The sequence below is a fragment of the Aedes aegypti genome, chromosome 2 (genome assembly GCF_002204515.2).
Source record: "Aedes aegypti strain LVP_AGWG chromosome 2, AaegL5.0 Primary Assembly, whole genome shotgun sequence".
Classification (NCBI taxonomy): domain Eukaryota; kingdom Metazoa; phylum Arthropoda; class Insecta; order Diptera; family Culicidae; genus Aedes; species Aedes aegypti.
The window spans coordinates 268,212,589-268,236,428 of record NC_035108.1 but is presented as its reverse complement, the minus strand read 5'-3'; the positions used below and the strand labels follow the sequence as shown (position 1 = coordinate 268,236,428).

General features: G+C 36.6%; 1 protein-coding gene and 1 long non-coding RNA gene across 2 annotated transcripts in view; one reads left to right on the top strand and one right to left on the bottom strand.

The window, feature by feature from the left end:
- The window catches only part of LOC5571729 (sushi, von Willebrand factor type A, EGF and pentraxin domain-containing protein 1), a 102,481-nt gene that overhangs the window by 24,741 nt on the left and 53,900 nt on the right, over positions 1-23,840 (top strand). Inside the window, exons 2-5 of the mRNA XM_021845031.1 lie at positions 22,537-22,706; positions 22,811-23,093; positions 23,165-23,356; positions 23,420-23,596. Coding sequence (XP_021700723.1) covers positions 22,537-22,706; positions 22,811-23,093; positions 23,165-23,356; positions 23,420-23,596 — 822 coding nt within the window. The remainder of the gene's footprint in view (positions 1-22,536; positions 22,707-22,810; positions 23,094-23,164; positions 23,357-23,419; positions 23,597-23,840) is intronic.
- LOC110676580 lies at positions 17,248-17,895 on the bottom strand. The gene is made up of 2 exons (XR_002500532.1): positions 17,387-17,895; positions 17,248-17,327 (listed from the first exon to the last, which is right to left on the bottom strand). It is a non-coding gene; the product is annotated as an uncharacterized LOC110676580 (long non-coding RNA).

Genomic DNA, 23,840 nt, shown 5'->3' with positions numbered 1-23,840 from the left:
CTTAGATTAAATTTGTCAAAGTGGCCATATACAATTTGAATCAATCTACCTAAACGTTTTATAAATCTTTCTGGTACGAAAAAATATAAAATAATGAATATTACCAAATTCAAACAAAACATTTTGTGGTTTATCTTAGCTGAATTGCGAAAAAAGCAAAATATACATTTTTTTCAATTGAAAGCACATTATCGAATCTTATTTGACCATAATCATTGTTCTAGACAGATGATACAACTAAATTCATAAATAGACTAAAAATATTTCAGTTTGTTATACAAAAGTAAATGTAACTCATATTTTTTAAACTACGAATGTTTTTTCGAAAACATCGTTAGGAATAATCCTCGTATACTTCTGTACAACTTATGAGTATAAAATGGATGAATTTTCTAGTTACAATATATTTTTTGTTCGAATTAGTGTAAACTAACGTTCACATATTTTTCATAAGAATTTGATAGAATAAAGATACTTTTTGATTTTAAAAGTATCAACATGTAACATAAAAAGCACTAATAACAAAAACAAGAGTAATATCATTCATACTATACATAATTACATCACATTTGTTTTGAGAATAGATTTTTTTTTATTGGTGATCCACTTGCCTCACCATGCATGTTTTATGCTTATTCCACTTACCTCACCACCATGTTTTATGTTATTTTAACTACTAGCCAGCCAAATTTATAACATATACAGCTAAAAAATATGTTGCAATTTTAAGTTCATTATAGCACATATTTGAAGCATCAAAATAAACGTAAATTACAACGACATATCTATTATTTTTCAATTGAATTCACTTTAAATTTACACGATAATGTAACATACAAGCATTTTACAAATTGACTTGCATACATATTTAAGTTTACATGATGCTGTAATCCACTGATCGGGGATATACAGAATGCACAAACGCTTCTCTTGGCCTTAGACCTTTTAACTTAACATATAGAGTAAGGTGGGGCAAAAGTTCGACCTTAGTGGTATAATCAAAGTTTCCAGGAAAACAATAGCAGTTAAAACAAAACAAATACCATACAGTGAACATTCAACATATTGGCTATAATTTTGCTGAACAAACTTGTGTCGAAATATTTACCCATTTTTAGTTATAACAGTTTCAAAATTGATTGTTTTATTCGAACTTTTGCCCCACCGGTGGGGCAAGAGTTCGAAACTAGTGTGGGGCAAAAGTTCGCTGGCTAAAACCCAAAATATCGATCCATTTATGACAGGCATACTTTACACTAGCCGTAAACTTAAGGTTGTCGAAAAATACACACTAAATTTTCATCAAAAAATTGCCCAAAACCGGGTTAGTTGTAATATACTCAGAAATAGCAGTTTTTCGCAAAACTAAGTGGAAATGTAAAATTTTGGTGACAGTTTTCACATGATCAGACAAATATGACTAAATTTGAAATTTATATGTGGATTTTAGACAATTTGCAAATTTTTCCGTGATTTTATACATGGGTCGAACTTTTGCCCCGCTGATTCGAACTTTTGTCCCACTATGGGCCAAAAATTGTTTTCAAGCATTTATGCAAAATCTAATACACTTCAGAGCAACCTTATGATAGGCCTAGAAACGCCCTTACATAAAATATTCACGTCGAAAAACAACAAATAGCTATAACTTTTCCAAATCCCAATCGATTTTTATGATATTTGGAGTAAAGTCTCTTACTTAAATAGCATTCGAACCACAATGACATTTATTACATTTGTTTTGAATTGAGCTAGAAATCTTAAAAAGAAACTCTTACCCCACTCGAACTTTTGCCCCACTTTACTCTATCCTGACAAACCCTGCGTCAGGTGGAAGTTCACTTTCCAATGGCTTCTTTCATAAGGGGGGTCCTTAGCCTTGAGGTTACGCTTTCGCTTCATAAGCGGAAGGTCATGGATTCAATTCCCAGCCCCTCCAAAAAATAACCCGTCCAGCCACCAGAAGACGCCGCACGGAGGACCGTGCCTAGGGGAGCACATCCATCCTCCGTCAGTATCAGATGGTGACTGAGACAAACTGACCCACTTTGCAGGCAGCTAGCCTCAAACGACTCAGGAACACGGCAAAACGAACCACCGCAAGAGCAATGGACTATGGCTTATGGAAATCGATTGGACCAACAGCAGAGCACTCTCCTACCTGCTCGGTGTGAGAGCAAAAGAGCAGAAGAGAGTGAAAGCAGATGTAAATATAGATTAGTTAAAAATAGAACTGTATCGGTAAGGAAGATACAGATAAACTGATTCCGGCACAGTAGTGGCCACAAGCACGGAATGCCTTAAAAAAAAAAAAAAGGGCTTCTTTCATATCAATCTGACAAATTTGGCATCTGCCGATGGGTCATTCTACCTTTAGTGGAGTTATCCCATTTCTGCTGCCGACCTCTGAGTGTTGTATCTTTACTCGCGTTGCTGATTCCTCTGGTATGACTTTGGTTGAACTTGAAGCACTGCATGCTTCCAACCGCTTTAGGTTTCTACTCGTCCTGAGCGCTTTTGACCGGATTGGTCCTGCATACCTCAGTGAAGATAGCGCCACGCCTGCCAGGAGCTTGCCTTTGCTGGCAATTGGAACAGAGCTATTTGACATCATGCTTTTACAGGCATATTCAACGTGGCTAGCGAAGCTGAGCTTGTCATAGATCATTACCCTAAGAAGCCTAAAAGATCACGTGGACCAATGTTGTAATCAATCACGGTAATCGACTCCGCACAGCTTACTTCTGTCGGGACTATTGCAATTATATGACTCATGACTAGAGGGTCTTGTTTCCCGGACTCGAAAAAATCCCGGGATTCGGGATTTAATTTTTTAAAATCCCGGGTTCCCGGGACAAAAATCAAATGCTTCCAAAACGACTATAGAACAGTCAGAGCGGGTTTTGAAGCAATGTTTAATTTTATAGAGTAGTTTCATAATAACCGAACATGTTTTTGGACGTGAAGTTGAATTCTTTTAGGAAAAAAAAAACAATACAATCTTAGATTTCATTCATCAAAATTTAACCAATCTACAATCGAAGTTAATGATCATTTATTGAGGTTAATTTGAAACGAAAATCAATCGTGATGCGTAAGGTATACACTGAGAGGCAAAATAAAGTGCCCACCTTACCAGTTTTCGCACTTCTCTCATTGATTTGGTTCAAATTAAAGTTAACACACTTAAATCCTCTTTGATATTTTATTTTTGATATTATTTTAAAGTTGCACTTACGAAATTTTGATAAAAAAAGAATTTTACTCAAAGAAAAAGAAAATCAATTTGTATTGAAAAAAAAGTAGTGACAAAAATAAGTGCCCACTTCCTTCTTGGCCCCAGAAAAGATGATTTAAGAAAAATAAAAAGCAATTTAATAGTTAATGTGTCCTCCTTTGGCCTTAAGGACTTGCTGGAGGCGCTTCGGCATGCTTTTCACCAGGTTTTGTAGGTGTTGTGGATCTAGTTCTTCCCAGGCGCGCTCCAGAGCTTCAAAATAATTATTTTTGTTGGTAACACCAGTTTTTTCAACCCTGGCATCGAGAATTGCCCACAAATTCTCGATGGGGTTGAGGTCTGGGCTTTGTGGAGGCCATTCCAGCGGTTTAATCCGACAAGACCGGAAGAAAGACTTGGTCTTCTTTCAAGTATGCTTCGGGTCGTTGTTCTAGAGAAATATGAATTTCTCTTCAAGGCCCGTCTGGATCAGCGAAACCTCCAGATTTTCCCGCAAGATGTTAATGTAGGAATCTGCCGTCATTATTCCGTCGATTTTCGCGAGGCTTCCTACTCCACCCCATGAAAAACACCCCCAGACCATCCCATTTCCTCCTTCATGCTTCACCGTTCCTTGGATGTGGCGCTCTGCACCACACACGAGCCCGCTGCTTTCGGTTAGACAGCTCGAGCTTCAGGAGCGCCACATCCAAGGAACGCTGACGCATGTGATGTGATGAAATGTGATGGTCTGGGGCTGTTTTTCATGGGGTGGAGTAGGAAGCCTCGTGAAAATCGACGGTATAATGACGGCAGATTCCTACATTAACATCTTGCGGGAAAATCTGGAGGTTTCGCTGATCCAGACGGGCCTTGAAGAGAAATTCATATTTCTCTAGAACAACGACCCGAAGCATACTGGAAACAAGACCAAGTCTTTCTTACGGTCTTGTCGGATTAAACCGCTGAAATGGCCTCCACAAAGTCCAGACCTCAACCCCATCGAGAATTTGTGAGCGATTCTCGATGCCAGGGTTGAAAAAACTGGTGTTACCATCAAAAATAATTATTTTGAAGCCTTGGAGCGCGCCTGGGAAGAACTAGATCCACAGCACCTACAAAACCTGGTGAAAAGCATGCCGAAGCGCCTCCAGCAAGTCCTTAAGGCCAAAGGAGGACACATTAACTATTAAATTGCTTTTTATTTTTCTTAAATAATCTTTTCTGGGGCCAAGAAGGAAGTGGGCACTTATTTTTGTCACTACTTTTTTTTTCAATACAAATTGATTTTCTTTTTCTTTGAGTAAAATTCTTTTTTTTATCAAAATTTCGTAAGTGCAAATTTAAAAGAACATCAAAAATAATATATTACAAAAGATTTAGGTGTGTTAACTTTAATTTGAACCAAATCAATGAGAGAAATTCAAAAACTGGTAAGGTGGGCACTTTATTTTGCCTATTAGTGTAGGTCAATCACTCTCAAATTTTACAAGGAAATCTTTTAAAATTGACTCTCATGATTATGCAACTTATATAGATTGTTGTGTAATATGGAATCTTAATGCTTTTACATGATTAGCATAACAGCAATGTTAGACGGTAGAGCCACGTTAGACCAGGAAAAGTGCAAGGTACAACGGGCAAATTGAAACGGTTACAGCCCAAGTAACAATTCCACAGCAATTAGGCGTTCGTGTGGATTTATTAATGTTTTATGACAGTCACGTGAATGCTATGATACTTAGCTAGAGGCGACATTTAACGTTGCTAGAAGATGATATTTTGTAAGTCCTTTTAGAGACAAACTATAAAGTTAAAATTTTGTGGCTACAAAACCAGATTTATTGTAGCAAATAATACCTCATTTAAACTGCTAGTGGTGGCTGAATGACACTTATTTGCAACAGCTGTGATAAAAGAAAGATATAATACACCTTGTTGTCATATAAGCTGCTTTTAAACTGATTGATTGGCACTTGAATCTTGATAACTTACCTTATTTATACCTCTGAAATCAGTATTTGGGCTCTTCAGATGCATTGCGAATGCATTGCGATGCATTGCAAACACTTATTCCTGATGGAAAAACGACACACTAATGTCCGTTTTCATTGTTTTTGCGAATATTCTTCATAATAACATACCCAAACTGCAAACTTTGTTGAATGCTGCTTAGTTACCATAAAAAGCGAAAAAAAGCTGAATCATCTTCAATCAGCATTTCTTAAGGCAATTTTACATCCACAAATGCCGAAACATAACAGTGTGCCCTTATTTGTGTATTTATGATGACAAAACAGCATTTGTCGATGGCAATCTATCAATTATGGCTCCGCCATATTAATTTCACTCCAGTTGTCACAATTTCTTTTTTTCAAATCACATTATCTCCATGAATTCACTCATAAGATGCTATGGTGTGATGATTAAACTGACTGAATATAATCTAGAGCACAATTACTGCCCAATCAAACCAAGATATGTTGAATTCTTCACCTGGCGATTAATTTTAGCAATTGCTAAATAACTAGAAATATGCCACTTTCAGAGGGGGCAAAGGTAAATTTACTTCTTTCTCACCACATTTCACAATAAATCTCACTCGGCACTAAATATTTGAGCACTATATCCAAATAAATCACTTAAAATAAAAAGCATTACGTTTTCGCAAGAGGCTACACTCTTAAAAATAATGGAAATTACTGTGGACGTAATTCATAGTATGACTGAATGACACATGATGTAAATGATAAAACGACACAAAAGTGTGTCCTTGAAGATGTATTTAACAAAAAAAGTAATTTTACACGGTAACGGACACGAAAACGATGGCACTATGATCGGCATTTCCCGAATCAGACGCTATGGTATTTGAGATGTGACATAAATTCACGTCATTCGGTTCGCTTCTTTTATGTGCATCCAGATGACGTAAAATCACATGATTTTTTCGGAGTGTGTAGTAATATTTAAGAATTTCTACTCATATCCGCTAATTAGAAGTTTTACAAGATCTTCCGAGAAATACAACAAAAGAATAAGAGCTTAAAGCAAGTTTAATAATACTAATATATACACCCAATTCTGTTTTTGCACGGATTTTTTTACACGGCCGTGCAAAAAAAGTTTCCATTAATTTTTTTCCTCCAAACCTTATATTTGCATGAAACGTCGAGAAATTGTGTTACTTTTTTTTGCACGGTTTTTGAAATTTTGAACTGAAAACTTTTTTTGCACGGTACGCATTCCCCGTGCAAAAACAGAATTGGGTGTATTTTATTTTAATAAAAGGAAGATGTCTCTTTCATGATAAATAAAAAAAATTGTTACAAATTCCAAATATTCCAAATACTCAATTTTGCACAGTGAGTTTAAAAAAAATATCATTCAAGTTTCTCTACATGAATTACAATTCATTTACATTACAAGTCTTCAACAATGAAAATTTTGAATAAAAAAAACATTGTAATCGCTGTTGTTTGGAATATCGGTTAAGTCCAGAGCTTTGCACAAAATGTAACTTATAAAAAGTTGTGAAATTTGACAAATGTTCGGATTTTGAATCTCCAATTTTAACTCTGGAGGACGGCCGCGTAGGTTACTTTTCCCTGTGAAACCATGCGTTATATTTTGCCACGTATTCATCTTTTGAAGGTCCCCTCTTATCGCGAATCGGATTATATCATCAGATATAGATGATCGTGTTAACTATGAAGAAAAACACTTCAGTCCGGCACGGCTTTATGCCCTGGAAAGTCGAGGATATTTGCCATAAGAAAAAATCTTCGACTTGTGGGATTCGAACCCACGACCATCAGCTTGGTCTTGCTGATTAGCTGCGCGTGTAGCGCTACGATTATGTGAGCCCCTGTTCAATATTAATAATTAATTTATAATATTTCAATTCAATTAAAACTAGTTGTTTGTGTATCTCATTATTACCCAAAAACCTACGTAAATCCCTGTCAAACAAACATTTATGCTTAAAAGTAATGATATGTAATTTTTAACATCAAATTGATTGTAGAAGTTATGTTTACATGTTTGAAAATCAAAAGATGTTTTTTATTACACTCAAAATTCATTTCCCCCAATACTGTGATATTCATATAAATTTAGTAAAATATTTATTTTGTGTTATCAAACATTAAAAAAAAATATCTCTTGACTTCTGTAAAGAAATTTATGTCAGAATAACTTAATGTCATCGTTATGAATTTTAATTTACAGCCAAACAATCTCATGAAATGGAGTTTTTCATAGTTTATTTGATAATACAAATATAAAGTGTAATTGATAATTTATATTTCTACTTTTAAAAACTACATATTATCGCCTTATACAAAAACATGCAATTTCAAAAATGGATTTTTATAGTTATTTAGGTATAACAATTTTTAGTGTTAAAAAAATATATTTTAACAAGAACATGTTAATATAACTTTTATAAGTGAGTTTATAACGAAAAAAAAAATAAATGCCTTTACTTTGAATTTTGATTTACAGGGAAACAGGCTCACGATAGAGGCCAGTTTCTTAAGAGATTTTTTCAAGTGCAATCGAAAATTGCCATTATTTCTCAAACATGTTTACGTAGTGTTATGGGTGAAATAAATTTTGAGTGTAATGAAAAATCGTATTACTTCTCAAACATGTTTACTGGATTTCTCAAAACTTTTTTTGTTGAAAAAACAACACACTATCGATTTGAATTTTAATTTACAAGTATATATGTTTATTGAACAGAGTTTACGTAGTTTCTTGGGTAAAATCAATTTTGAGTCTAATAATGTTTTTCGTAGTTTATTAGGTTAAACAAATTTGAAGTGTTTGCCTATTTCTTGTTGTTTGTCTATTTTTTCTCAAACGTGTTCACTTAACGTCTATAAGCAAGTTCATGCAAAAAAAAAAAAAAATACTTGTCATTGCTTTGGATTTTGATTTGCAGGCAAACAATCTAATTAAATTGGGTTAACAGCAGTTTCTTAGGCAATATAAATTTTGAGTGTAATCATTTTTTTTATTTACACTCAATCACGTTCACTTGACTTCCACAATCAAATTTATGCCATAAAAGTACACATCATCGCCTAAGATTTTGTTAAGCATGGCACAATATGAAAATAGACATTTTCCTTAGTTTTTTAGGCATAACAAATTTCAAGTGTAATCAAACAATATATTTTCAACTCACACATGTTAGTATAATTTCTATAGAAAAAATAAATGTTATCGCTTTAAATTTCGTTTTACAGAAAAACAGGCTCATGATAACGGTGTTCTCTTAGATTCTAATGTAAAATTAAATTTGAGTGTAATCAAAAATTTCCATTTCGAAAACAAGCATGTTTTCTTAAAATCTGCAATTAATTCAATGATGAAAAGAAAAAACAAAATATGCTTGCTTCGGATATTTCTTTACAAGCATAAATGTATATTGAACTAGGTATCGCGTAGTTTTTTGAGTAAAATAAATTTTGAGTGTAAAAAGAATAGTATTATTCCTCAAACATGTTAACTTGATTTCTTTAATCATTTTTTTGTTGCAAAAACAACATACTTTCAATTTTAATTTTTATTCACAAGCTAATATGATTATTGAATAGGGTTTTACGTACTTTCTTATGTAAAATAAATTTTGAGTTAAATCAAATTGTCTATTTCTTCAAACATGTTAACTTCACTTCTACAATCAATTCAATGTCAGAAACAAAATATTATGGCTTTGAATATTTTTTCACAATTATAAATGTGTATTGAACAAGGCCTCGCGTAGAGTTTTGGGTGAAATAAATTATGAATGTTATCCAAAAATAGTATTACTCATCAAACATATTAACTGTTGAAAAAAACAACATATTATTGATTTGAATTTTTATTCACAAGCATATATGTTCATTGAAAAGAGTTTCTCGTAGTCTCTGGGGTGAAATAAATTTTTAGTGTTATCAGACATGTCTATTTCTACTCAAACATGTAACCCTAACTTCTGTAATCATTTTTTTACCGTTAAAGCTTCGAGCCATCGCTATGAATTTAGATTTTCAGGCAAACCAGCTCACGAAAGAAAGTTTCTCGTAGTTTCTTGGGTAAAATAATATTGAAGTTATATAAAAAAATGTCTATTTCTTCTCAAACATATTCACTTAACTTCTATAAGCAAATCTTTGTAACGCTGTTTGTTTTGGGGTCACCGTCGTCTACGGCTTTTTTTTCCTCACAGTAGCGTGACAGATATCCAATGTTTAAACATTGAAACAAATGCCAAAACAAAAATTAATACCATGGCCCCACAGTTATGGATCAAATAGTGTGGAGTCCGACCTATAAAATTCAATAAAACGACATGGAAAACGTAAAATTGTAATTTGAAAGCACGAATCGAATCGTTTCAAATTGGAACTTTGGTTAGTAAACTGTTTTGAGTATAATATTTACATAGGATTGCATAAAAACTAAAAATTCTATCGGTTTCCGAAAACCATATTACGGATCAATTTTCATATTATGGATCAAATTGTGACATATTACGGATCAGTGCGCATAATCAAGTGATTTTCAACTCAATGGAAAATGCCCTTTTTTGTGATACTGCATTGTAGTAACTGAGACATGAACTGTTTTTGCTCCACACCAAGTTTTCCACCCATTTTTGTCTGCTAAAAAATGAAATTTTACAAACCTTGACGTTTTATTAGTTTTATCCTTAGTAGAGATGGGCAAAATCGTTAAATTCTGGGAGTGAATCGTAGGTGAGTCACTCACAAAAGTGAATCGACTCTTTTGATCGATTCGGTGACTCATTTCATAAAATCAAAAATGAATCATGTATTTCACATAATAAATGAAAAATATAACAATTTTTAAATGAGAACATTTTTAGTAGAAGTACTTTAAATATTCATACATGTCCGAATTGTTTGGCTACGATAAGTTGAATTTGAAAACATTATTCCAAGTAAATTTTAAAGTCCTCTTCCAAAATTGTCGATAAAAAGGAATCGTGACTCTTTTGAAAAGAATCGTGATTCGTTCACTCATTTTCGAGAGTCGACTCTTTTGGATGCTTCGCGAGTGAGTCACCCATCTCTAATCCTTAGTACTATTGTCTGAAAATGTCGAATCCATTGCTTAAAACGGCAGAAATCTACATTCTTTGGAAGTGATCCATAACCGTGGTAAACAATCATTTCCTGGTCCATATTATGGATCACTAGTTAGTAGTGCTAATATTCGGTATTTAGAATCAACAATCAAGAAAAATGTTTCCCAAAGATGAATTCATACTAAATCGAAGCGAACGAGCATGTTTTATGCTATAACATTTGAGTTTTACCACCTGTGGGAGCTTATGAATGCTGACGGCACTTCTTACAGAAAACGATCATATAATGATAGCTGTATGGTACCAACTAAACATTTGTCAAATACACCGTTATTTAGCAGTTGAATGTTGTGCTTTACATTACAAATGGTAGAGTACAAATAGTTTAACATGGGAAAAATATGTTTTACGTCAACGTTTATGTTTTGAGCGAGTTATCCGATGTTGAACGCCAAACTGATCCGTCACTGTGGGTGATCCGTAACTGTGTGGGTATGGTAACTTTAGACAAAAATAGTTGCAATCTTCTATTGCCGTATTCTATGGCAGGTGAAATCAACTTATCTGTAAAAATTCTGAACTGCTTCGAAAAATGAAATGTAATATGTTGTTAAATAAATGTTAATAGATGCTTAATTTAGTTTTACCAAATTAGGATGATGGTGTTGACTAACCCAGAACACCTTGATATAAGAAATGAACGTAATGTTTGGAATGCTTCTAATAAAGAATTAAAAAAAGGGTTCTCCTAAAATACTCTGTTTTTTTTTTTTTATTATTTGATCCCACCATGTGCATAGATGGGATCGCTTCAGAGGTTGTCCTAAGATTCGTCGCAGCAGAATCTAAGCCAAAATTTGTATGCTTATTTTTGGCAACCGGTGACTGTTCGCGGAGACTGCTTCTGTGGCAAACTAGTTCGCTACATTCGGAACGATCATCCGACCGACGAACAAATGTGCATTACAAGGGGGCATTGCGACGGTGCAATGCATTGGCTCCATCATGTCTCGTCAAGCCGAGACAGTGAGTCTTCACACATGGTCGTAAAAAGTTAGTAGTAACGTTGGGATGTATACGCAGTCCGAATCCTCGGCATGACAATTTTCTGCTTTGCAGAAGGGAGCGAGGCAAGAAGCGGTCATCAACATGATAGTACTCACCGTAATGTTTGTATCCGTTCGTACGGAAAAACGAACAATGCACAGTGACTTAATTCATAGTTCTCACGATCAAAATTGAATAATTGAATTTCAATATATTTTTTACTTGCGAGAACAATAAAAGTTGTTTTCCATCTCGAGCCGCTTTTCTTGTGATCCTAGATGAAGTTCTTACTTTAGCACACGCTTAAAATGGAATGTACATGGCTTAATTTTACTTTTTGGAAAAATTGTATTATCAGTTTCTCAATAATAATTCAATTATTAAAAACAATTTTTTGATTTGTGGTATGTAGTAGTTAGGGAGTAGTTAGAACTTAAAGCCTCGATGGAACTGCGTTTTTTTTGCGTAGAATGGAAATTTTAAAAGTGAAAGTGGACTCAAATTTTATAAAAAAAAAACTTTATAACTTTTACCGACTGAGAGTTTTTGTATCCAGCGAATATGTGTATTTTATCTTTTCCAATTACTTTGAAGAAGGTACAAAAATGAACAAAAAAGTTTAAAAAAAAAAATATCGGTTAAAAGTGTACTGTTAATCGAATTCATAATATCATATCAAGAAACTTCTTCGACGACACCAACTATCTAAAATCAATAGTTTTAAAGTTATTCAATGTTGATAGTGAAATCGATGAGATAAACCACTGTGTGTCGGTCATGAGATTCGGAGTAGACTCGATGTCTCTACTCGAGAAGATTTTCCGAGATAAACGCATGAACGAATGTGTAAACGTTCAGCTACGCTGTCGAGTTGACTGCTGGCGAGACTGATGGGCTCTATTTATCAACCATAGTGAAGTGAAAGACGGTCACGAGGTAGACAAGACAGCGATGTCGACGACAGAGGAGGACGAAAATTTGACGCGCCTTCGTGTGGTAACAAGTATTTTTATACCTACAATTTATTTTCTCGGGTGGTTTGAGTGAAATGAGGTACATTATCCACCTTCTCGGAGTACGCTGTCAGGTCACACGCGAAACCAGACGTGTGTGTAATTTATTTGTTTTTCATCTATCACCTAGGTGCTTTGAAATACTTTCTTCTTGTCATTACATTCCTAAGCTGATAGGTTGAACGTTATGAAAACTGCCTATTACCGAATATTTTGAGGGATTTTTTGAAGGAAATGGGTCTCAAAATACTAATTTTAGGATAGGATGAAGATTGCCCAGTTATGATGTAATCCAAACAAGCTTTCATAAAATACTTTAAATTCCGTTTAGCAAGTCATTCTTTAATAATAATCCATTTGCTTTGTAGCTACCAGTTGCTGCATATCAGGACATAATGGACTAAAAGGATATGATATTTTCGCATATTTTTCGAGCAAATACGTAGCAAATTGTACTTTGATTTTATGGAGAGAAAAAGCTTACAAACTGTGGCATTACCTTTGTTACGAGTTTCTGTCGAGGGGGGAATGGAAACCTCGATCAGCCCCGGAAAGCTCTTAAGGGAATGCGCACAAATAACTGAATTCCAACACAAAACTGATCATGGTCACAAGTTTTTTATTTACTGACCATCATTTTCCTTTTCCTGATCCTTTCCTCCTATCTTCTGACTCCTAGCCTCTCCTTTAACCTTTACTTTGCTTAAAAACTAGATTTGCTCTACTCACTGCACTTTCGGGCGCGCCCTGCTTACCGCCGCTACCCCGTTGACGCTCTGCAGCCACATCATTCCGCCTTTCTGGCCGATGCTCACACCGACTTAATCTTGCTGCTGAACTGACGACACCCACGAGACCGCGTGCAGTTCTCTGACGCTGCTCTGCCTAGCGGATAGTTTCGTCCCTCCGGATAATCGCTTGCTTCCTGCACCAGCCGAGAACCGCCAATCGCTTCGAATCCGTCTAATCGGTGATCATATGACGCACGCCGCCGGGTGCCTTCCCCAATGTTGGCGAGATTAGATCCACGGTAAACTTGAACCGGATTGAGGGGGGTTGAAGACCACACTGACTCGCTGCCACCGCCTGGTTCGTCTGGCTGCTCCCAATGACCTCTCGAACTGACTGCAATAAACGAAAAAAGAAAACCCTAACGCACGAGGCCGATTAGCTTCTGGTGGTGGGCCTAACTTTTGGGCTTTGGCTTACTTCCTATGGAAGGCTTTCTTTGTCCCGGGGATGTATGACTATCGGTTGACCTTCGGGAATGGTGCAATCAGGGTTACAGTAGTCCGGCGTGGTGGAAACTGCGCAATTAAACAGAAACGGCGTTTAAACTTGTTTATCCAAAACGGGTGGTAAAAGGCCTTACCGACGCACCAACTGATTGGGTTCCCACGCACCGGTTCCGACCGTCGCGCTGTTTCTCGACTTCGAGGGCTGATCGTATGGGTTTTTTGCTTTTGACGTTGGATAACGTCTTACGGCAACATATTGGGGTACAATTTCGAAAAAACGAAAAATCGCTCGCGTCACGAAAAGTGGTTAGACTTTAACTCTTAATAACTTACTAAAGCCCGCATAGATTGTCAAGATTCTTGCACCAATCGATTGGAAATCTTTCTACGAATCTACTCGAATAATGGAAACTATTGATTTCAATGACTAAACTATTGAAAAATTGGTAAATATTGTGGCATGTCTTATTTCCAATAGAAAAGCACATTTTTCTTGCTTTTATAAGGGTTTGACGTGTTGAAGATTACATGTACCGTACCGTAATATCGGGTGAAATTGATCACTTTTCACTGTTTCCATGTCTGTTTTCAATGATGTTGCCAATTCCAAAAAACCTAATGCAGGAAAACAAGTACGACGATGAGCCTAATTGGTTTATATACTCAAATTTTTATACGGTTGTGATTTTAGTATTGAAAATCGTCTCTAAAATAAAAAATCAAGGAATTCCATTTCGGGGTGAAATTGATCACCTGTCAAAACAATTATTGTTAATTTTGAAAACAACTTTACTTATTTAATTTGGGCCTCCTGAATCCAAATATGCTTGCCAAATTCTTAACAATGCAAAATTTATGGAAATAATAAACAATTAATTTTCAACAATACCGCAGAAATCGCCAAAATGTAGGCAATTTCCGAAGGAATCTTCTGATATCTGTAAAAAATTCAATTGTTACAACAAAATGAACAAATTGGTACGAATTTTGATGATAAGATTCGTATTGGGGATATATTTCAAGCATCCTTAAAAATTTTCAGGTTGACACCATGTCCAAATCCTTCTTTAAAACTATAAGTTTTTTGATGTCTGCTAATACCACACAGAACACGATTATGGAATTTTCTATTATTTTCATAGGAATAAACATTCCTTAACACAAAAAGCTTCACAACATGCAATTCGACAATAGTTAAGACAAACAACGTTCATTTACATATGATGCATTGATTTCTGTGCTCTGTTAGAGGGAAATAAAATCGTGTGACATAGTGATCAATTTCACCCTACTGATCAATTTCACCCGAATTTACGGTACTTCGAAATTGATCATTTTTCATATTTTTCTTGTCTGTTTCAATAATGTTGGAAATGCCAAACAACTGAATGCAGGGAAACAAGTACGACGGCAGCCTCCTGGCTCATGTGCCATAATTTTCTAACAAATGTGTTTTTAGTGCTAAAAATCATCCCTTAAATAATGTCACTTGTCAATGCCATTATTGTTATTTTTTAAATTGACTCTACATAATGAATATGAGCTCCTTGAATCCGAATATGCTTGCTAAATTCTCAATAATGTAACTTTTAAAGAAATAATGAATAGTTATTTTCATTTTTGAAAACGCCTAAATGTAGGCAATTTCCTGAGGTAATCCCTGATACCGTAATTTCGGGTGAAATTGATCATTTTTCACTGTTTTCTAGGTATGCTTTCTAAAATGTTATCAATATCATACAACTAAATGCAGGAAAACAAGTACGACGGTGAACCTCATTGGCTCATGCACCGAAATTTTTTAACAAATGTGATGTTAGTGTCAAAAATCTGGTCTAAAATTAAAAATCGAGGAATCCCATTTCGGGGTGAAATTGATCACTTATCATCGTTATTATTGTTAGTTTCGAAATCTACTTTACATACTTAATTTGGGCCTCCTGAATCCAAATATGCTTGCCAAATTCTTAACGAGACAATATTTATGGAAATAATGAATAATTAAATTTCAAGAATACCGCGAAAAACGCCTAAATGTAGGCAATTTCCAAAGGATTTCCCTACTTTGTTGCAGAAAATTGAATTTTTCAACAAAACGAACAAATTGGTAAGAGTTTTGATAGTAAAATCTGTTTTGGAGATATATTGTTAGCATCCTCACAAACTTTCAGGTTTACACCATGTCCAAATCCTTGTTTAGAACTAGATGTTCATAGATGATGATCAATTCCACACTAAACTTGATTCTACAATTTTACATTAATTTCATAGAAATAAACATTCTGTGGCACAAAAAACTTCACAATACACAATCAGACATTATTTAAGACAAACAATGTTCATTTACTATAGGTTGCAATGTGCTTGGTGCAGTATTAGTAAGAAATAAAATCGCGTGACACGGTGATCAATTTCACCCTACTGATCAATTACACCCGAATTTACGGTATCTAACATAAATTTAATTGTTTCAACCGTATGAACTAATTGGTACGAGTTAAGAAGATGAAATTGGGCTCGGGGATATATTTTAAGCATCCTTACAAACTTTACTTACTTTAAATAATGCCGTTGACGCCATCGCTATCTACATGTAAATGCATGCTAGAGCGATCAGAGTATCAACTTGTCAAACAAAGAGCTAAAACTATTCAGCAACAGCCTTGTTGATGTTTTGATTTGGTAAGAAATTGTCGTTCGAATCGAAATACGCACACAGAGAAGACTGCAAAAATGCTACCGCCGCCCGACCCGAGTAAGGGGAACCTAGAACCAATAGAACTTTGTTTGACATTTCTCTCCGTTGAAAACTAATCAACCAAAATTATAATTGATAAATAAATAAATTAATTAATCAATTGATAGTAATAGATGTAATGTCTCTGGTTGTAACTCTTTTACGTCGAATGCATTGTTGTGGCCCTAAAGAGGGCCGGTTTGTTCGAAATTGTGCTGAACTTCAATTTAAGCGCGTTCTCCACGGATACGACGAGTCAGTTGGTTTTCCTTCGGCATGATGCTGACACGCTTGGATCGCGCACAGGTTGATATCCTCAAACAAACCGATCAGTTAGGCCACTCGCTTCCTGCAGGATCATTACGGCTGAGCTCTGGAATCGCCTCTACATTTCCCCGGATACCACGACGAAGCCGAAGAAGTTCTTCATGGTGCGGAACTTCTTCGAGTTTCAAAAGGAGATCATGCCAATCATCGTGACTGGCAAGTTTAACATCGATTTGAGCAAAGAAGAAAACATGGTGCTCAGGGGCTTCATGGAGCAGTACCTCAACCTCAAACTGGCTTCGGAACCCACTAAAGCAACCAATATTAGCGGATCATGCGTAGATCTAATGTTCGACCGGAATATTTGTTTGGGGAGGACGAGTTACCGCTTCTTCCATCGACCGATTCTATCGGTGTTGAAGTGTTAACCGAACCAACCAAATAATAACACACAATGTCCATAATAGGTCAGAATTGGCATGCAACAAATAGTATGAAAATTTATCGGATTTATATCAGTAGAAATCTCTCATAAGTTTGTGACGGTCTCAAGCCAGGAAATAGAAGAAGCTAACGTTATCCAACGTCAACTTGGCGGTTATATCTTGGAAACAACCTCTTACTTTTTTACCCTGGGCAACGTGGTTTCTGCAAACCGAAATGCAAAATGGTGGTCCGTGTGTCCCTCTGTGCGCTCTATTTCCTGTTCGAATGAATCCAGAAATCAGCGTTTTGAGCCAAATGGAATTAGGGTTGTCTTACCCTTGGCTGGAATCAAATGGTGGGCCTCCTGCCTGGCACTAATTTCACTCGAGGAACCACACGCGGTTATCCTACCCAAACTTCACAAGATGGACGGCTAAGTTTTTCGTTTCAACGAAGACCGGACTCTTTCGATTTGCGTGCACTGTCGTTTCGGCGGGCTGACACTGAGTGAGCTGGCTGCGAATAATTCTCAATCGTCTCTCCCGTCGTGGCGTGTGTGACGACTGTGTGCGTAAAAGAGCGCAGAGAGTGGTCTCTCTGCTCTAGCTTGACGTTGTGGTAGTGGCAGTCTTATGTGGTTGTTATTTCCTGGTGCACGTTCTCGATGCTATGCAGAAGGTGGTCTCATGGTGTGCAGATATACGAAATTCTGTGAGCGTCGCCGATCGGTCGTTCTTCTCGGTTGACGGATGGAATGCAAACGTGCGCAGGGGTTCTTAATTTGCGGTTTGCGGAGCAGTTTATTTTATTCTGAATGTTAAAGGCTTGCAATATTTACGTGCTGACTGACTTTAATTTGCATATCTTACACAACTCAGACTTAAACGTAACACCTTCCAAAATAGCGTTTTTAAGCGGCCTGTTTGTTGTACATTTCGAACACCAAATATTCATTTTGGACACCCTCATGTGAATATAATTTGCTCAGGGGCGTTATCTCAATATCAATTCAATGGTTTCTTAAAAATACGGTTATATCATAAAATTTTAAGAGCTTACATGTTACGTACCGTGGTGAATCAATACCCGGACACTTAAGCATGCACATATGTTTAAACTTCGTTTTCAATGAGTATTCTTGGTATTTTGTTAAAGTCTTTGTATCAAATGAATAGTTTTATGCCAGATCTTAGTAAATATAATAAATTTTCTGATAATAATTTAGATTATAACATTAAAATATTTAAAACAATGTGGATTGTCTTTAAATCCGGACACCTGCAGCAAGTAATGCCTATAAATCCGGACACTTTTGCATCAAAATCCGGACAGCTACATTTTAACATGAAATTATGAAAACCAATTAAATGCTTGTGGAATGCATATTTGCTGTAATAGTTTAAATATTGAAATGTAATTAAAGATTGCTACTTGGTTACCTGGACTGAAACGCCTGAAGCTTGAACTGCAACTTTTAGTGATTTGTTCAATTTTGCTACACTTCATGATGCGTTGAATTGTTCTTAACACTCATTTGGCATGTTTTGGTATAAATTAATGTTTTGTCTTGATTTTCATTGAAAAAATATTTAAACACCATCACAAGATATAGGATTTCACTTCAATGTCCGGATTTAAAACCATCTGGATCCAAAACCAGACAGACACTTCTTTGAACTTAAAACAGATATTTACTGCATATTCCTAGAATATGGTGCCACTAAACTCATAAACTACCACTTCGTGAACAATTATATTGTAAACACTACTTTAAAACCAATATATTGACTCATTGTTTTTCACTAAACGTTGTGAGTGTACTCATCGATGCTATTAACAGAATCACATTCACCGCGAAGAAAAGTCATTCTACTGAAGCAACTTTTTTGTTTTCGTTATTTTTACTATTTTGGCAATGGTAACTAGATTACAAGTGAATGTACATTGATAAGTTATGTTCATACTCGAAGGTTCAATCTAAAATCAACGTTTAAACATTCAATTTTACTTTTAATTGATAAATATTACCATAGTGTCCGGATATTGGTACCGTCCGGATTTTGATTCGCCACGGTATGCGTTTTTTCGCTTATTGGATGTGTATATTAGTGGTAATCGAAAATTTAATTTAATAAATCAAATATCATCAGATCCACGAAATACGCCTGCAAGTATGCATGCATGCAACATTCCAGTGTGTTTCATCAAATGGCCAAATTATATCAACTGAAAAAAACCATAATCTATTTTGGACATCACCTGATATATACCTTTTATACTCATGTTAAGATTTTAGATAAGCTGAGCTTCAATTTTATACAGTTTTCATCATATTGCCACTTTTAAACTTTTTATGAATGCCAATTCTGAACGCTATTATTGCATTTAATGTATGTTCTTGAAATGTACATCCTCTTGCATTCGTAGGTTTCACAGATGTTCTGTTGATACAATTTACAATTTTGATGATTTTAAAGCTAATTTGTAATTGTTATGAAAATTTGACGGAGTTGGTGGTCTGATGGCTACCGCTTCTGCTTCATATGCAGAAGGTCATGGGTTCAATCCCAGGCCCGTCCCTTTCCTCGTACTTTGTAGTTGTATATCTCTCACTTGCTTCTATCTTTCATTCTAAATATATCACACTCAAACTATTCGTTCATAGCAAACGCTAGAACCAGAGACGGACAAGAAACCGTTTCCCTAACGATTCCATTCTTCCACGCGCACGCCTTTCTTACGCCTGATACATAGGCAGTCTGCTAACCACAAAAGCAAACCTCTCTGCCATGCCTTTCCCCCAATCCATACACTCCCGCATGAACTGGCGTGGATGCAGTGGAATATACGGTCTACGTGGGAGCCAGTTCAATGCATCATCAATTCCTCCCCCTTCCCCTCATTGGTCTGCATTCTGACGTGGCAGGTGCCATTGTTGCCTAAAAATAGAGAAGATCACCAGCACTTATACACTGAGGATGCCTGTTAGTCCCAAGCAGTCATTCGGTTGGTTCCTTGTGTAAGTGCAGCTGATCTGGCGATACTGGAGTGCATCCACGGGCGGCCAATCAAGCTCAAGCAAGCTCAATTTGTACTTGTTATGAAAATGGTCATCATTTATAAGAAGCATAGTGTATTAATAATGCAATGCATGATATCCTGTAAATATATTCCTCACCATCTCATTGGAAATGAGTATAGAACGATCAGCCTGTCCAAGTTATATACGTTACCCTAATTCCTATTCGCATAGAAACTTATAAATTCGGAAAAACGTTCACTAGATGGCGCTAATGAGCAGAGATTTAATTTGCTTGTATCTCAGTCCAGTTATAAAATTGGTGTCTTCGACCAAGTTGACCAACTAAACGAGACCTATTCGCCTAAAACCTTTTTAGTTCGGAAAACACTCAAAAGATGGTGCTAGTGGTCGACCATTTTGATTGTTTATATCTCAGTTCAGTGATGAGATACAACATTGATCCACGGATCGAAATTAAGTGGAATAAACTAATAACTTGAAAAATATAAGAGATAGGGTTTTGGTGCCTTCTGAACATTTGTTTGTCTGGTCAAGGCGCGTTTTACGCAAAAGTGTCCTAAGCGCCGAATTTCACAGCTTTCGAAATTCGCTCTCAAACTTTTTTTATTTCAAAAGATAGCGCAACAAAATGTGCAACAATATTGAAGATTTTTGAAAATATGGAAACTTTGTAGAACATCATTTTTTTCTATATCTGATAGTTTTAGAGATATAGGTCACTTTAAAACTTTATGGTGAAAAATTGGTTTTTCCTCAATACTTACGAAAATATCGATTTTTAAGGCCTACTATGTTCTAAAGAGTTTTAGATATGAGCAAAATACACATTTTCTCTGAAGACGTTATACCTCTAAAATGTTCATATGAAAAGATACAAGCGTTTCTATAGTTTTTTTTTCTATCTTCATTAACGAGATTTTTAGCCCTGGGCTAGTTCATCTCGGGACCAACGGCTTTACTTCCCTTCCGAAGGAAGTCGTCACTGAATTTTTTTGTGACTATTTCGGGGATGGGATTCGATCCCAGGTCCTCGGCGTGAGAGGCGTGTGTTCTAACCACTACTCCAGGTCCGTCCCCCGTTTCTATAGTTTTTTCATCCACTTTTCCAAGCGTAACATTTCAAAATGGCGCAAGGAACATCAAAAACTTTTCCCGTTACTTGAATAAGCATATCTCAAAGTGTATTTCAAGAAACTTTGGTGATAGTGATTTTCGATTAAAATTATGATGATTAAAAATTCCGCTTGTATGAATTCCGTGGAATTCCGCGGAATTTCGTTTCCAAGCGTGTTTGACGGAATCATTCGATATTTCACATACCCTTATAACGGGTTAACTTCTGCGTGCATGGGTATTCACGTGGTGCAGGAATAACGCGCCCTATCTAGTGGACAGGGAGTCGTGAGTTCGATTCTCATTCAGAAGACGTGTAAATCGGATTTATTCGCAAATTTCACTTCAATTTGTTCATTATATCCAATTGCAAAGAGTATGTAATATTGAGTTGTTCAAACTTCTGCTCGGCTGGTTAGCCGTAATCGATAAATCATAATTAAAATTAAGCATAGAAAACCGTGACAAATTAACAAATTGACCCGAAATTACACTGGATGACAGAAATTATATTTACTTTTTACGTTTCATCTGAGCCTAAATTCGGCTGGATTATAAATCTTCGTTCAACTGTTTTACAGGGGACGGACCTGGTGTAGTGGTTAGAACACACGCCTCTCACGCCGAGGACCTGGGATCAAATCCCATCCCAGAGATAGTGACTAAAAAAATCAGTGACGACTTCCTTCGGAAAAGAAGCGAAGCCGTTGGTCCCGAGATAAACTAGCCCCGGGCTAAAAATCTCGTTAATAAAGATAGAAAAAAAAACTGTTTCACAAGATAGTATTTTAAAATTTACAGTCGTTTCAAAGGAGCAACATTTTTAGGAATTGTGTACGCAGTGCGTTAAGCTGTAGGGAAATGGAAAGGTCTGGTGTTGTGTTATTGAAATATTGAAAATGAACAATTTTAGCGTTACGTAATTAGGGACCCAGATGGCCGTAGTAGTGAACGCGTAAGGCCAACCTGATGGTCGCAGGTTCGAATCACACCGGTCTAGGATTGGATATTTTCTCAACTACCCAGAGCATAGAGTCTCTTTGTATCTGTCACACGTCTATATATTACACATTCAAAAATAGTCAATCGGCAAATAAAGCTAAGCTGTGAAGCAGACTCTGTCCTAGGTGGGACGTTACGAAAGAAGAAGCAAAATTAGTGTACTATGTCATATCAACATTTATATTCGACTAGAGATTATCATGTTGCGTTATCTCTAGTTTTCGACGTGTCTTTGTTGATTAACATCTCCAGAACACTTCAACTCCTGCACATTTATCACTTGCAGTTTTCTGATATTCTTTCTCTGAATTTCCTCTACTCTTACTAGCTTATTGTGTGCCAACGGCAGCGGTAACCGAGGCGGACGATGATAACGACTCTGAGTGGGATGAGGATGACGAATCATCGGAGGCAGACGACGACGGGCGGATCTACAAGAATCCTCGGAATTTGCCCTCGACCGAGTGTCCACGAGACGAGGAGCAAGCGACACTGCTGGTAAGCAGCATACGAACATCTCTTTCCAATCTGAATCATGTCATACGCTGACTGACTTTGGTGTACGCATTTCAATCTAATCGTGCGATGCTATTTTTTGCTAGGGACAAAAATGTCTGAGAAAATGCTCCTCGGATGAAGACTGCAAAAGCAAGAAGAAGAAATGCCTGTGCGACGGAGCGTGTGGAATGTCGTGTATCAAGCCGGACCGAGAATGTCCACCGGTAGACAAACCGTCCATGGGGGACGTCAACGTGTCTGGCAAGCACTTTGGATCACGTGCCGTTTACACATGTCCGCATGGGTACCACGTGGTTGGGCTACAGAGCCGTCTCTGCCAAGCGGATGGAACCTGGGCTGGAAGTGAACCAATTTGCAAGCAAAACAGTGAGTTTAAAACAAACAAGGGTTTAGTTGCTTAGTGAAGTTGTTAATATACTCATTCGATCTTATTCCAGTCTACTGTCTTCAACCTCCTGTAATTGAGCATGCACGGCACTCGGCCCTTCCGGAACAGGCCACGTTTGACTTGGATTCAACGGTTCAGTATCACTGTCATACGGGTTATGCAACGGCAGGGTTTCCGAGGGCAAAGTGCTTAGCTGTAGATGGACAAGCCAGTTGGTACGGACCGGATATTTCCTGTGAACGTGAGTTGGAAACCATTAGATTTTATATGTCAAGCATTCGGTTTAGACGGATGTTTATTTTAGCTCGTTCATGTGGTCAACCATCGGATCCCAATCACGGATGGCACTCGGGTGAAAGTTACACCTTCGGTGGTAAGGTTACCTACCACTGCGGAGAAGGATACGAATTAGTTGGGAAAGCCGAAAGATACTGTCAAGCGGACGGATCGTGGACTCCGAAGGAACTGCCTACCTGTGTTTGTGAGTATTATGTACGAAAACCGAAATTGTGGTTGAATGTTTAGAGGTTGGATGTTTAGTTTTATATGGCTTATGAAATAGCCAATAGATAAACGTGTCTTTAAAGCTTATTGAGCTTACGCCATGTGATAACATTAAAAACGTTTTTCATGAAACAAGATATCGCTTAATGACAAATTTCTAAACTGACTAATGCAGCCACGCCCCCAAAGATTGTCTAAATTTGGCCCTGGTTTGAAATGTT